At 39.0% G+C, this 16,674-nt stretch overlaps 1 protein-coding gene across 2 annotated transcripts in view; it reads right to left on the bottom strand.

Moving 5' to 3' along the window:
• col5a1 (procollagen, type V, alpha 1) overlaps positions 1-11,670 on the bottom strand; it is a 49,587-nt gene extending 37,917 nt beyond the window's left edge. For both annotated transcript variants that reach the window (XM_055153394.1, XM_055153395.1), the window contains exons 1-2: positions 11,251-11,670; positions 862-1,029 (exon numbers count right to left, since the gene is read on the bottom strand). In XM_055153394.1, the coding sequence (XP_055009369.1) occupies positions 862-1,029; positions 11,251-11,350 (268 nt within the window). In that variant the 5' untranslated portion in view covers positions 11,351-11,670. The remainder of the gene's footprint in view (positions 1-861; positions 1,030-11,250) is intronic.
• Positions 11,671-16,674: the final 5,004 nt, after the last annotated feature.

The raw sequence follows: 16,674 nt of genomic DNA, 5'->3' as shown, positions 1-16,674 counted from the left end.
TGCAAGCGCCATATTTGCCACAATTATTTTATTATAAATAATTTCAAAATCTCATCTTATCTCATTCTTGTGGACCTCATCTTGTGTCTCTATCTGGAAATTATGTCTCATCCCACCCCTAGTAGTAATCAAGTACAATTTCATGTTTTATTCACTCTAATGGCCAAACTCCTCCAAAACATTCTTGAGGATGTACTTTTGTATTAAAGTTCACCTTCTTCTAAAAATCTGAAAGCAACTAAGTATCCCCTGCTAAATGCTCCCATAGCCCTGGTTGGGAAACACTGAGCTAAAGGAAAAATAACAAGCCATTACTTTGAGTCTAGATGCTAAACAGAGGTTATTTCAAGAGACCAGTAGCAATGGCGGATGAGAATGAGAGAAAATTGTGAGGGAAAATAACGAAAAGAGAAGAAGAAGGAGGGAGGAGAGGAGCAGTAACCCAAAGCCACGTCAGCACAATAGAACAAGGCAGAAGTGGAAATCCAGACATCCCTTCACCCCACCTCTGTTTTCACTGCTTTTCCATTCAGTTTAATGGGGCTCTTTTAATCTTATCTGGCTGTTAACAAGAAATGTGGTGTATATATACATTTGTGGTGTAGTTGTTTTATTTATGTTGAGATAATTACAACTAAAGTTAGCTGAGAAAAGGGGGAATATAAAAGGCAAAATTATCCTTTATAGAAAAAAAGATTTAAAAGGCACTAACAAATGAGTAGGAAAAGCAGGAAGTATGTCTCCCAGCTGGTCTAGGAACATTTTGGGATTTCCCCGGCAGACTTGAGGATATGTCAGAGCAAAGGGGCCTCTGAGCATTTCTGATGTAGTGAAATGAAGCTGCTGTAGCATGCAACTCACCTGTATAGAGCTGTCTGGTGGGCGCAGAGAGCTGGGCATCCTTGGCTACTCGGTAAGCTTCATCAGGTCCTTGTGTTGACCGCCGATGTGTGCAAAATCCCGTTGTTTTCGTAACACCGTCCGGTAAATTGTGAAAATCTAAAATCTTCAAGAGGTCTACTGGTTCCACTGCAAGAAAACACAACAAAGAGCATTTTTAGCATTTGTTTTACAGCTGTGGGATCATGCATTAGGATGTGACAAACACTGACAGAGCAGGAATGTATGGTTTAACAAGCTTTCATTATGTAAATTCCTGACTTTGGTTTTTAAACTTGAGCTGACTCAGAAACTGTACAGTCACTAAGAGGGACACTTGACTGTTGTGGTCGTGGGAAGATTTTGTTATCCATTTAAGCACTAAACAGAGACATACCCATTTATAGATCTGCCATGATCATGGGTTACAGCAGTGCAAAGCCAACCCTTCCATCCATCTCTTTACATGCTAAACCTATCACTGCTTGCCTTTGGCCACAACCATACAATTAGCACACTTTCAGGCCATTGGTCTGGGCTATACCCTGGTCACCGCAGCAGTACACTAGGTCACAGCACAATATGATGTGGGTTTGTGACCTACAACCGCATCTCCACAAACCAAAACCACCAGGACAAACAGTTGCTCCTAAAGCCAGAAGCACACCGGGAGCTTTGCAGGACACAGCTGTGGCCAAGACACTCTTATGTCTATAGACACAGCAGAGTCTTGTATTGCCAAAGGCAACTAAATGTAGTTAGATGTATTTGCTACATAATTACACAACTACCACAAATACATAATTGTATTTAATCAGCTATTCTTCCTGGAGACCTATGTAGCAGGTTTTAGGTTGATGGGGGAAACCAGACTGCCCAGAGAAAACCCATCCAGACTCGGGGAGAACATGCAAAACCACACAGAAATGTCCAAGTAACCCGGGGGGCTAGCCACTCGGCCACCATGCCGCCTGTTTACATCAAACATATATGCAACGCAGAAGCAATCTGTAGTTGCTGAGTAGTCACTGTGTGTATAGCTGTTATCAAATTTTTAAGAACACTTCTTCTCTCACAACATTGCTGCATGATTGATCAACTGTCTGGGATATTCCCAGGTAGCTGATTCCACATGGTTCTCATCCAATAATATGCCTAAAAGAAGAAAACTGTCCACGACACATGGCTATTACTTACTATCCTTCTCAGTCAGGATTTTTTTTGTTTGTTTGTTTTACTGCATTTACACCACACAGCATAGAAACAAAAAGGAGATACAGTGCCTTTAAGTTTTGTCTGATAAATACAAACAATATTTACATTTATGATTGGCTATAGTGCAAACACCATTTGGTAAGTAAATGTCTTATTTGCCGAGGATCAGTCAGCAAAAGAGCAAAGAACTGTCAGGACTTCATAGAAATGGTCACAAGAATATATGAATGTTTAGGCAAACACTGCTAGAACAACAGTGCTAACATTATTTTATGACACAGGAGACAAACAAAAAGACAATAGTTACCATTCTGTTGCTTGCGTTTTTGTGTCAAGTCATGGCTTCCAATCATTTAGTCAAATATATTTGCCCAGCACACACACACAGGTATAGTGTTTCTAGTGTCTATAGAGACCACACACACTGAGCAGCACAGAGCTCTTCAATAGCCCCAATCTTGAGAGTGAAAGGTGGGAAGGCAAATGGCTCGTGTTTGTACATTCTGCAAATGGCTCCAGCTGGATGCCATTACACTGGCCTCACATGGAGTGCAGTGCAGGTTCATTCAGAAGTTCTTTCTTTAAACAATATTGTTTTTATTGTGTGTGTATGTATGTGTGTGTGTATGGTCATGTCTTTTCACAAGACATAAAACCTTCCTGGTTGTGTTATGTGAAGATGCAAAGTTAAACTAAGGTTGTAAGATGTGTTGTTCCATATGGCAAATAGTTGTCTCCAAGGAGATGCTATTGCCTTATCTGGAATGTTACATGGCATTAAACTTATCTATCTTGCATTTAACCATATTCAGTAAGCAGCTTCACCTCTTTAAAGATAAAGAGTAATTTGGCCTGGTAGCATCACCTGCATCTCCATAGAAATAACTAAGTTTACTTTCCTGGCAAAGCAATGACAAGACAAAGAGGTTGTGGACTCTCCACTATAAAAGTTACATAATTCCCCTTTAATAAAGTAAATATTACACTATAACATTATTGTTTGTGTGTAGAAGATTTAGATACAACAGCAACACATCATTTAAGAGTAACTTAAAGGAGCTGATGATAGATCACACATTAGATGGTTACATAAAATAGATATTTCAGATAGGCACAGGTACATACAAGGCCTAAAACAGCTGAACCTGAGGCAAAGGGAAGAGCATTAATTCCAGCACCACGCCCTTGACTTTGAAAAGGAGATGTCAATGTGATGGACTGTAGTCACATTCATATTTCATGTACATACCACAGGCTGATGTCCAAATAAAGAGAGCACTTTGTCTGTCGTCAACTCATAATGAAACTCACAGACTGAGCCAGAGGACACAAAATGTCCATCAGTCACTGCACACCGAGGCTCACTTCATTAACCTTAGTCTGGTTATGTCATGGCAACCCTCACTTTGACAAACTGTCTTTCTGCCACTCTTTTGTGTATGTGGATACACATTTATCACCTAAATTTGACAAAATTTTCTAAACTTTTTTTTTTTTCCATCCAGAAAGTAGTACCAAGATCTGAGATTGAGAACTGCTCTGTCTAATGTGTAACAAGCTTGAGTGTTCCACAATTAAAGGAACTAAAATCAAACTAAAGCAGACATTTATTGTGCATCCCATTTTTGATGATAAGAGCAACTGAGACTAGCTGCTAGCTAGTTTTAGAGTGAATTTTACAGAGAAAACATGCTTGGTACTGCTTTGTACAAACTCACTCATACTAATAGAAGTAAAGATACAAACAGTTCAACCAATGCCTGTGAATCCTCTTTAGAGCAATACGTTCCTGGATACAATGAGAAAAACTGCCTTCAAGCAAAAATTAGCACCTAAATAATTCCAATGCAAATATTGTATAAAATTATACAAGACAGGGCAAGAGTGTTTAAGACCAATAACCCATAGTATCAAGACCGAGGACATGGAGTGCTGTTTCTACTTCAAACTGACACTTGGCAACCCCACAAACACTATTAGTTGGACACAAATTGATTTAACGTTCAAGCGTCCGTATTTTCTTCTTCTAAATCCCTGTAAGAAAGTCATATTCTTGGAAGGATTATAAAGGAAATATAAAATCTGGGAAGTTGTTTGGCAATTTGCCAAAGGGTCAAGTAGAGGCTTATAGGTCAAGTAAGCATGACATAATATATTCAATAATAATAAAGCGTGTCAAACCAACTTTAATTGATGCAAATGAACTCTGAAACTGTTGCATACAGTAGCATTAACTGACCTTTTTGTGGACTCACTGAGACCACAGGTATGGCCCAGGTCACACCTTGTTAAGTGGAGTGTTTAGCTTCTCAGGGCAGCATTCCCTCGAGAGTCCCGCTCCTCTGACTCTAAAAACTAAATTTACTTTTCCCTCACACACAAGCCTTCATGTGCAAAAGGCAGCTTCCCTATGAGCTGTTTACATGACACGGTCTTGTGTACACTGCCCACCACAGCCCTCTTTGGCTTCCTTTACTGCACTGATTGCCAAGAAATATATCAGCTCATCAACATCAAAATCACATTTCTGCTCTGGCTCTTTCATCTGTCAACATAAACATCCTATATTTGACTCCTATAAAGTCCATACATTTCTGTCAACACATCAAAGCACTTTAAGAGAAAATACTTTGTCATCAAAACCCTGTTATGTAATATACCAAAATATAACATTTAAGCTTTAGGCAAACAGTGACCACCATGAACTGATCTACAGGTACATAGAAAAATGCAAGTTGAGCCTATAGAGATTCCATATGTGATTTTTTTGTTTCCATGTCCTCAAAGGCACAGCACAAAGGGGGTGTAATGGACTAAAGAAATTCTTGATCAGCTAAAGTTGAGCTCTGTGCATCGATTAGTCATTGTAAGTAGGATGTACTACTACGTAAGATGTACAGAGTAGCGGGTGCTACATCTCTTGGGGAGCAGTGGGTGCCACAAAATAGGTCTGGACTACCTTAGCAGGAGTTTTTGTGTGTGTGTGTGTGTGTGTGTGTGTGTGTGTGTGTGTGTGTGTGTGTGTGTGTGTGTGTGTGTGTGTGTGTGTGTGTGTGTGTGTGTGTGTGTGTGTGTGTGTGTGTGCGTGTGTGCGCGTGTGTGTGTGTGTTATGGGTTAAGGGGGAAAACTGAAGTGCCTGGAAGATACCCACCCAGATACAGGGAAAAATTATGCAAACTTCACACAGAAAGAAGTTAGCGGCCTAGGAATCAAACCTTTTTGCTGTGAGGTGAAAGTGCTCACCACTCAGCCTATAATGTTTTAATTATAGGCTGCAATGAAAATGTTTTTGCAATAAATTTTAATTAATTAATCACTCCCAAATCTCAACATAACTCAGTCTATGACTTCTTCTTTCTGCTTTGGTCTACATGAACCTTTGTAATGCAATACAATAAACAATGATCAGCTGCTAAAATTGTTGGTTTACTAAGACTCCATTGACAGATTAATCGACTTAACAACCCCTGGGCACAGACAGTGTAATTTTCAAGTTTGATCTAAGAAGTAAGCTCTAAGAAGTAAGAACCCAGTGGTATTGTTGGTTCTTTTATGGGCATGTTTGCCAGACACAAGTTGGCACTTTATACTATACAGTAAAATGTTATGAATTCATAAAATTACACAGTCTAAGTGTAAAGTGTTTGCAATCCTCTGCTTGGATATACTACATTACTCTCAAGTGCTACTGTTAGCTTTGCTGTGCGCACTTCTCCACCTCCTTCTGTCGCTCTGCCTTTTCCTTGTTCCTGGGAACAGTAACTTCACAGGCAGATTTGTAAGCCTGGAGTGGGCACAGAGCCAGCTCTGTGGTGGATCCCATTCACCAGCTTCTCTCTCCAGACACTATTTCCGCACAAAGCCCATGGACTAACAACAACACATACAGACAGGATCATTTGACAGGAGGAGGGTTGCCTAAGTTTTTTATGAGGGAGATTAACATTCTTGTGTCTCTGACTGCCCCCTGTGCTGCTGTGGGACGTCCTGAATTGAGGCCTGGCTTCGGCACATGCTTGACCTGGTGCTGAGGACATGGAGTAATTAGGAGTCAAAGGGAGGACCCTGCACTTCAGAAAATATCAACACCCAATGAGAAACTTCCCCCTCCTGCTGAGCATCCCTGGCACACTGTGTCTGCATCCACCTGATTCTGTGATAAAAAACAACATAACTAAAGCCAAATGTGGTGAGAATGGAAGACTGCAGTGGATACAGAAGGTTACCATTAAGGCTAATAACAAAGTAAAAGCAAACTATGATAAAAAAAAAACAAAAAAACAAAAAAACAGGAACTGCAAGGTTAAGCACATACAAATTTAACGATAATCAGGCAAGTACCAACCCAAGCAAGCAGCTTAGCTTCTACAATGCAGAGTCAAGATCTGTCTCCCAAAATGACGAGAGGTAGAGAGGTAAACTGGGTTCCAGGCAAATGATTTGAGAGGAGAACTTTCTGACTTATAAGCACACCTGCACACTTCCTGCCAACATAGTGTTTGAGGTCTAGTTTTTTTATAACCAGACATAAATCTTTCAGTATGTACTGTATGTGGTAAACAGAAAACAAATACTTAAAATTTGCTCTTAACAGAAACTGAGGTACGATGGATCATTTTCATCAAATCAGCATTTTACTATCAAATCAAGTGAGTCAGATTCTGCAACTTCAAAGTAGCCTGCTCTGTAAAGAGTCTACAGGACCATAGGAGCAAAATAAACAGATGACATAGACCTACAGACTGACAGCTATGCGATGTCACACAGTCAAAGCACTAAGCACCTGAACGTTTGTCTCAGTGCCTCTCCTGTGGACTGCTGTTTTACACAAACTTGTATTGCTTTAACAGGGGGAATACCAGATGGTTGACTTCACTGTCTCCATGCTGCAGCACACAGCCATGGAGATAAATCACTGTCTGCTGTCCACCACAGCCTGAGATGGAAAAACTGACTCAAGATTACAATTCACAGGAGCAATCACACTTCTCCAATTTACAACCCCATCAACTTAACATAACCTTCTCTGATGCCAAGTTTTACTTAGTTTTAAGTACATTTCATTTGTTATATTTTGTACCTTTTCACCATGGGTAATCAGTTTACTCTGTCTATTAACAGAGAAGTGGCATAAAATACTGCACAAATCCATAAACTGCTCATAGAGAGGCATTTGTCAAACTAATGTGAACAAAAGTAAACAAAAGAGCTGTGGAACAATCCACTAAGCTGCTGGGTCACTACTGGTAAAAACATTTAATACTCTGTAGAGCAGGATGGGCTTTTTTTTTCCTGAGGTCCATATTTGAATCCAGGTATGTGGCAGAGTGCTCAGTCACTGGTGTAACAAATGCTCATCATAAGCAAAATTCTGTAAACTAAGGGCTACTGTCATGTATTTCTATGCTATAATAATTCCTATCAAAAACTTGCCGGAGGCCAGATTGAAAAAGACCAAGGGCCCAGGTCTGCTATGCTAAGTTTGGATCTACTTATCATCTGAAAATCTCCATGGTTTAACACAGTCCCAAGCTCTATATAAATGTAAATGAGAACTCTCAAACTCATACCAAGCGAGAACTGAACCAGAGCCTCTCAGAACTTATATCCATTGTCCTTCATAGTCTCTTATACTGTATCTCACAAGGGTAAAACATAAAAAATGAATGAAAGCAGTGGGATTTAACAACACTAACACAACACTATGAGTTAGATTACTTTTAAGTGTTATATATTTCTTCCTAGCCCCATACTACTTCCTAAATACAACATTGAATTGTTGCTTTATGAGTTATATTGCAAACAGTAAGAAATATCAATCAATTTTATGAAAACTATTCTTTACTGATAGCAGAAAGGACCTGAAGTGACCATAATGAAGCAGTGAGGCTAAAGTGCTTACAGTGAGTATTTTTTGCGGTGAGGCAGTGGGCTGAGGCAGAGCTGGGCTGACCGAGGGGGACTGGGGTTGGAAAGGATGACTCATTCATTGCTTTCCATGCTCAATGATTATAATACCATTACACTGAAAAGTACTGTTTTCCAGCACAAGTCAATACAGCTCTTTATGTTTTTCAACCAGATTTACAGTTCTCATCCTGTCAGGCATACTAAATATTACACCAATACTAAACATCCCATATTGGAAGAACCGCTGCATGATGGGAGTTAAGCATATTTAGTTTATCTATGAGGCTTAAACTAGGGCAGCTCAATGAGAACATTGCGTTTGTAGCTATACCTCAATAACAAATTTGCTTGTGGCTCTACTACATCACAAGCACAACGGCCTAAACTTGGCCCCAATTAGTTTCCATAGTCTATAATGAGTACAAAGTAGTCATGTTTTGAACCCTAATTGGTCCGGAAAAGTAGACAACACATTGATAAAGATACTGGCTTCAGCAATACAGCAGGCTTTGTTCTCCACAAAGAACCATGTAAACATAAGGGGCTTAAATCTTGCATATTTGGTTTTATCTACCATTTTGTTGTCAGGCATTAGCACTGATTTACAGAGTGCCGTCCACAAAGGCTGCATTTACAAGATGAAGTGGCACATGCAGTCGAGGGTCACTGCCTCGCTCCACAGCACAGCTCACTCAGATTCCTTCCTCAGGGCTACACCATAAGGCACACACACAATGCCACTCCAATTATCTGATTGAGTTGGACACAAGTCTGAAACAGGCCACTGCTGTAGAACAACACAGTTTGGGATATGCACTGAAAAATATGAAGTGAAAGGTGTGAACAGGTGAGTTCAGACAGAATGGATTCTGACCAGAGCAAGGGTGAAAGAAAACTTGTGTTTTCATTTTCTGATCTGCTTCATAAATACATATAATATGAATTGAATTCCAGCCAGTTATACAGTCTGTGCTATACATCTTCAGGGTTGGAGGGGTTCCAACTAAAAACACAACATACTATTTTTAAAAACTTGGCTATAGTGACAGTTGTTTTGTGATAAGAAATCTTTTTAAAAACTTCACAAGTTGGTGCAAAAGCTACTCCCTCATAGTTTCTGCTAGAATGGGAAAAACACATCTGGAAGACATTTTTTCTGGCCTTTTGAAAGGCTTAGCAGACAGCACAATGGAACCTATTGAATCCAGATGTGGAAGAGTTCAGTAAAACTGAAGAATGGCTTTCTTCAGTGTATGGAGATATGACAAAAACATACAGCACAGTATGGATGTGGTACTCCTGTTGTGTATCTACTGGACCATCTTAAGATGCCCCTGTGTCTCACCTACCACCATTGTTTTCATGTATAAAAGTATTCAAAGAATGTTATTTTGTTATTAAAGTTATTAAGTATGTCAACAACTCATAAAAAACTATTCTGAATAAGCAACTCATAAAAGTTTGCTTTGTTGCAAGCTGTGGAAACACCCATCCAACAAAAATTCAGTGTACTCTGCAGTGAAACTGTAAACCCAGAAGAAGAAGCTGTTTAAAAGTCCTGACCTTCACCTTTGACCCTCTAACCTTCTGCTCATTCTTGACCTGCGTGTCTCATAGAGCGCCTGTTATTACCAGTCAGTTCAAAGTGGGCTTTCCCCATTAATGTCATGTCAAGATGACCTCCAAGAAGAACCGACCACTGGGACTTCACGTTCTGCTTCAGAATTTGACTTACAATGCAACTGCTGCTGCATTATGGTTATGAGGGATACTAATAACCTGCATTGTAAAAAAAAATCACATGTACTACACCAATAACTGTGCTCATTTGTCTTCCTTGACTTAATGTTTGCTCTTCAAACTAGCATGGCAACATATGGACTGAAAAATGTAAGTGTTATAACTGCTACACTGTTGCACTGCTGTATGTCTGTTTTCTATATAATGGTTTTAAATATGGTCTACTCTAAACATCTACTCATGGCATATATATCCAATTTCCGTGATTTACATGGAACAGGGGGACAACCTATATAAAATTGCTCACACCAAAATCATTGGCCTCCATTAGTTTACATAGAAGCTGTCATGTTGCCAACAATCAGTCATCAAGTCATTTCCCATTTGGCATGTGTCAAGTGTCAGGTTTCAGGAAGTGTACCACTACCCTTGAGGATTGCTTACAAGAGTCTGGTTGCTCTCTTTGTCAGTGTGAGGAGCTGATTAAATATTGCCTGCAGAAATAACTTAATCTGCCTTTTCCAGGGTGTTATCTAATAAATACTTTCCACCAGTGATCACATATTTGCCAAACACGCTCCAACTAAACTAATAACAAAGTGTACATTTAACAACCCCATTTTATAGGCTGCAATTAAAAACATTTTTGCTGTAAATTGTAATTCTATTCAGCCATAAAATACTGCCAGCTGTTATATTTCTACCACAAATTATTTTAGCTGCAGCATGCATCTTTTACTCAGCTTTTGGAGATTCAGCACATTCTGAGACACTTTCTCATTTTTGTAAACCATAGCTCTCCTGAAGCCACCTGTTGAACATAAAGACATGTGCAGCAGACTTACAGCTTACAGACCACCAACAAAGCAGGCCTTCTAATGGGGCTAATAATACATGAGGGCAGAGCCTGTGAGTGACCAAGACAGTGCTTTGTGACCTCTGCAGGACCCTACAAACACAACAGTCCCTTTGCTGAGTGGTGATGAAATCAGGACTCCAGAAAAAAAAGGCCTCAAACTGACAACTGTCTACTGCCTTTACAGTCCTGAACAAAAAACGTACGCTGGACATCTTTACCAGCTCCACCCTACCACTTCAGAAAAGCTGCAGCCCCGCCCTTTTAAAAATTAATCTTGTGCGTTGTTCTGGTATTAAAAATGGCCAATGCAAAACAACTGCATCCAAATTGCAAAGTCCATAGCGAGCATGCAACCCGAGACTAATAGACTATTAGGGAGCTTAAATGTAAGTCAAATAAATGAGACAATTTAGACTCAAACTCTAAATAAATGTTTAGGCAAAACAAACACTTTCACCATATATTGTGAGCTTTTCCTTTTCTCTTAGAATTAGGCAATTGCGTTAGATGGACAACTTCTCCAGTTCTTCATTGTTGCCAATAAAGAATGAGACAGGGAGGAGGGGTTGGCTTCACCACAGATCAGACAGAAACTTTGAGTGCTGTTGCCTTAAAAGTGGATGTGCAAACTGCAGCCTCTCCTTACCTGAAAATGCTTGCGATGTGACAAAAAGCAGAATCACCACTAAAGTGAGTTGAGCGTCCCTTATCCTCCGTTTAACTTTCCACCTAATATGGGTATCCATGACCGCCAGAGACGTCCACGGCAAGTGGATTCACTTTCAACCTGAAGAAACTTTTTAGACTCAACACGTTCTGTGGACGACAAAGTAAAAACCAAAAGTCCCAGAGAAAGAGAAGAAAGGGGGAAGGGGGGGTCTGTCGCTGTGTCTCAAGCAGCCATAAGGGTCGGGTAGTGGGGTTCCTCCAGCTGCTTGACGGATGGACACCGTCACTCCCGCGACTCCCGTGTCTCCTCTGCTCTGTCCTGGAGCACAAGTGTCGCCCCCTCCGCAGCGTCACGTACAGCCCCTCCAAGTCCAGCGGGGCAACACGAGAAGTCTTCACTCGTGGGCTGTCACTCAGCGCGAGGACAAGACACACGAGCAAATCAGAGCACACCCCACTTTGGAGTCAGCCCTGTTATTGGCCGCGGGAGGAGCAGAGAGGAAAAGTTGAGGGGAAAGTTTCACGCCTACATCGCAGGCTCGATGAGCTGGAGGGTCCGTTATCATCAGAAGAATAGGTCAATAAGGGCGCGAAATACAAAATGATGCCACGACGCACGGACCATCACTTGTATGGCGGGGTTTGCAAATGAGAGGTACCAGACACTATTTTATTTACAACTAGTATTGAAAACGACTAATTCTAACATGGAACTTTTTCGATTACTGTTAAAAGCATTTCAAGTTACTTTTGGGGTTAAGGATAGTCGTTTTACACAAGAACCACAAATGTTTACCTTTTATTGGGGACCTGTGCACACAGATCTCCACCTGTCCATGTAAACTTTACAGCCGCCATAGGCGAGAGTGCAGTTTTGTCACCAGTGGCAGAAATGTCAGCTGTCTTTTACACGTAGTAAAATGGTGCATTCAAACAGAAGGAATATTTGTATGCAATACAAAGTGGGCATTACAAGCTCTTAAAAGTACAACCGCTAGTATCATTCATGGCTATACAGTGCAGCCTACCTCAACACAGCGTTTATGTCAAGAAACTAAGTAGTGTGTAGAAAGAGACCATTAGGCTTTAGAGTGGTTTGGTGGTCATAGTTTGGTCAGACTCTGGGCAGCAGCTTGTCCACTAAGAGCTCTACCTCCACCACAGTAATCACAGAGCTACACTCATGCTCTTGTACAAGGATTATATTTATGGCCAATCCAGATAGACATAAACTTTTACAAATGAGTTTAATCTATTTGAGGTTAAAAAGTAAACATCGTACACAAAGCATGAAGAAAGACTTCAATAACTTATTAATTAAGGGGCTGTTAGTTATAAGATTGAAACATTCTTAATAAACTGTTTGTTCATCATAATGAGTTCAGTCTTTGTTCATGCTTTATTAATGTAGTAGTGTAGTGATTAAGTGTGGTTTTTTTTTGTTTTTTTCACATATCCCCATTTATGTTGTGAAATATAGTGCTTTTATTACGATTCACTAGTATGCCAGAAGTTGTTTTATGAAAAGTTTTAAAGTTCTTACTGAAAATAACACTTTGATATAACTGTTAGATTTTGCTTCACCTCAACTGTGCTCCTACCAAAGCTGTATAAATAAAGTGGCAAATTGTCGCCTGCCATCTAAAGATTTAACTAACCATGTCTCCTACTGCCTAACCTCCAAATGTGGGCCACACCCTGCAGTGTGTTTGTAGTGGTGCAAGTGTAATTGTGAAGCCTGGTCATATGGCTGTATTTTGTTTTTTTCTACTGTGTTGATGCTCTGTAATTCCACTATTGTTGAGCTCTACCCTATAGCCTCACATGTAAAAGTTAAAGGACATTTATTAGTTGTCATTTAACTTTTGTAAGATCCATCTATTTTACTTTCAAAATAGTGAGAGGAATTGCTTCAATAAAATGCATTTGTAATCCAGTACCCTGTATATTTTATGAGTAGGAAAAGTCAAATGTCCCAAAGCGGAACCTTAAAAATCTGAAAAATGTAGATCAGTTTTCTCACATTTTTTTCACACCACTTTCACTCCAAGCCTGGGGTTGCACAGCCTTCACTTCAGTCAAATCTCTTCTTCATAATAAAATCTGATGCAAATCTTGGTTCAAAGACCTAATTTATTTTTGTCACAATTCACATAACATTGTGTCCTACTGCTCTTCTGTGTCCTTCATCATTTCATTTCTGTTAATATGTAATGATAAATTAAATAAAGTTAAAATTGTACTCATTAGACAAAGACGCAGGGGGTACACACTGTTGAATGCATTTTTACTTTTGCATTATGTTTTAGGTTTTTTTTTTGTTTGTTTTTGTTTGTTTGTTTCATAATTAATTTAATTCAATTAAAAGCAACATATTCACAATGTTCAGATGATGACAAGCTTGTGTTAACAGTCTTACTTGAGATTAATCATTTAATGCCCTTGTATGTGTAAAGACTGTTCAGCAGCAGTCAGTTTACCAGCTTGCTTTTGACTTAAGCTCTCACTCCAAACTCTTCAGCCTGTGGTGACACTTGGCACTGGTGCACTTGTCATGCACAACAGCTAAACTCTGGTGTTCACACATCGTTACAACATGAGAAGGTTCAACAATACTACAGTAACACACTTCAAATACACAGGCGAGTATTCAGTTGAGTCTTTTGGGTCTGTGTTGGCAATGTGTTTGAAAGTAACTGTAACAAGTTTCCTTTGTCGTGTATGATGCAGTAATGTCTGCTTTAATACGAGCTGTCATTCACATTGACAGTGCAGTGGCAGACCATGGCGAGACACTGTTGGTTTCTCTCACATTTACATTCCCAAACTCCATCCTCTTTTACTACCTAAAGTATAATTATTCAAAGTCAACATTAAATGATAAGTACTTGCTGAAAAAGAACATAAAGCCTTTTAGTGTGTCCCTTTTGTAAAGAAAGATCCTCCATATTCTGTGGATAATGTGAGAAGTGCAGTTTAACCCATGAACATGTGACCTCACAAATTCAACACATGTCTCAACACTGTGAGACTTTTGACACAGTGTCACAAACTAGCCTATTACAAGTTGTCAAGAGACCACTAATCCTCCAGTGGCTCTTGCCAAGAGTACAGATGTCAAGATTATTACTTCAATCAATAATTGTGGTGACTCAGGTCACAGTGTAATCACAAGAGCTAAAAAATTATAGTTGTGACAGTTTACAAGCAAAATTAAGTCATTTGCATTCAAGCTATACTCAAAGAACTAAAATTGTGTGTGTTTGGCTGTTTATGTCACATTATCAATGAGAAGGTTTTAATAAAACTGGAGGAATGGCAACATGTTAGTCCACAGAAATTAGAGAAAATGGTGCATTTCACTGTTTGGTGATGGTGTCAGTAACCGTGAATAATTGTAAAATTGTAATGTTTCTTCTCACTATTATTGCATCACTAAAATATGATATTGTGACATCCCTTGTCTAGAGGTCTGTTGGATATTACTAGATCATCTATGAGACAATATGGAAATTGATGTTTTGAAACTGAAGGCAAGCACAATTTTAAGATCATATACAGTATACTACGAGAAAGCTGCCAAAAGAGTTTGTTAAACAAAAGAACAGAATCTGTTCTGTGTAATCTTCCAAACTGAATACGTTTAATTACTTTAAAAGTCGGCCCACTTATATTTTAAATTTAATATGTTCATATGCACATTCTAACACATTTATGGCTTGTAAAAAATGTGGATATGATCATAGCTTGAAAAAGGTATATTGGAATATTTATTACATTTATTGTTCACCTCTAATATAAAGGTGGGCTAGTTTTGGAAAGATACTTGACTATAACACTATAACGTTAGTACACTTGTTTACTGTTGTGAGGAAAACAAGGGAGGTCAAAGTTCTTAGAGATGTTTCAGGTCAAATGTAATGTTCTACAATCATATTCCCCACAGCTGGAGTCTATTTGTCGCCTCATAATACCACAAAGAATGGGCACGTGTTGACGCAAGACACCAAAATAAACTTCAACAATTAACAATTTGAAGAGTAAGACTTTTATTATTATAATGTTTGAATTTGTGATGACCTGAAAATACATGCAAACAAACCTGCATTAACTGGAAACGTTTTCCTTCTTCTCAACAAAAAAATAAACCACAAATGTAACACATGTCTTGGTCTGACATGTGGCCTTGCTCCTTGTTGTGGTCCTGCTGTAATTGTGTTCCACAATTAATTAAATTTTTCTTTTTTAACAAACCCCCAAAATGGTTCAAGGGGTGGCACTGGGGGGAGGCACAAGCCCACTGAGATCTGATGGGTGGAACTTAGACACTGTAGGCTACTTGATATTTTATGGAGACATGAGAATCAGAACTAGTTCATTTTAAACAGTTTGCAGTGCAAAGTTATTCCCCACCTACAGTACCTAATGCATTCTGAGCAATCTAATTACTCATCATGATGAGCTTATCAATGCTTTTCACAGCTCTCTGGGAGCAGAGCAGAGGTAAAGCTGACAAATACTAGCATCTTACCTGATTATGTGACAATAAAACACTTTCTAATTAGGTGTAGGCAGCAAGCAGTGGACTTATTCTGACAACAAGAGCTCCTTATATATATATACATATATATACATATATATACATACATATATATATATATATATATATATATATATATATATATATATATATATATACCTTCTTCTGTCATACTGATCTAATTCTTTCACATTAGAAAATGTACTTGAGTATGAAGTTGCAATTCTAAACTTTTTGTTTGTTTGTTTGTTTCCAACTTTTGTTGGAGAAATACAATGTGTGAAGGATTATAAAGAACAGGTAACAGTTAAACAGTTGCGTTGCAGCCTGATTCATGGAACATTTATATATATGAACTTTTGCAAGTTCAGGAAATACTAGAAATGGTGAGAAGTGAGTCATGGCGCCTGTGGTCTCGTTTTTTTTTTTTTCCTTCTGTGGTGATGACGATGCTATCGCTTTAGTTACCATTGTGGCCAGTACAAGAAGTGATCTCTGGGATTAGAATAGAATTATGTAATTACTCAGCAATATGTTGGATACTTTTACCTTTCTGGTTCTTATATTTTTAGGAAAGTAAGTAACAAAATAGACTGACAAAATTGTGTAAGGCCAGTGTTTCTACATTGGCAAAATTGACTCTTGTGAGCTTTAAGCCATGTTGTAATGTTGTTGCCTCTTCAAAAATACACCCAGATGTTTAATGTATTATTAGGCTGTCTACATCTTCAAAACTCCAAATGCTCTGTTCCACCTTGTGATGTCACGAAGCAGTAGTTTTCAAGTTAACAACTACCCTTTACCTTTAGTTCAGTCGAAACTGGCAATTTCAGGGCTGAAATTACTCAAATGATTGTAGTG

This window comes from Boleophthalmus pectinirostris, unplaced genomic scaffold (genome assembly GCF_026225935.1).
Source record: "Boleophthalmus pectinirostris isolate CB_2022bp ecotype Guang Dong unplaced genomic scaffold, ASM2622593v1 HiC_scaffold_18, whole genome shotgun sequence".
NCBI lineage: Eukaryota > Metazoa > Chordata > Actinopteri > Gobiiformes > Gobiidae > Boleophthalmus > Boleophthalmus pectinirostris.
This window is presented reverse-complemented; position numbering and strand designations above follow the sequence as displayed.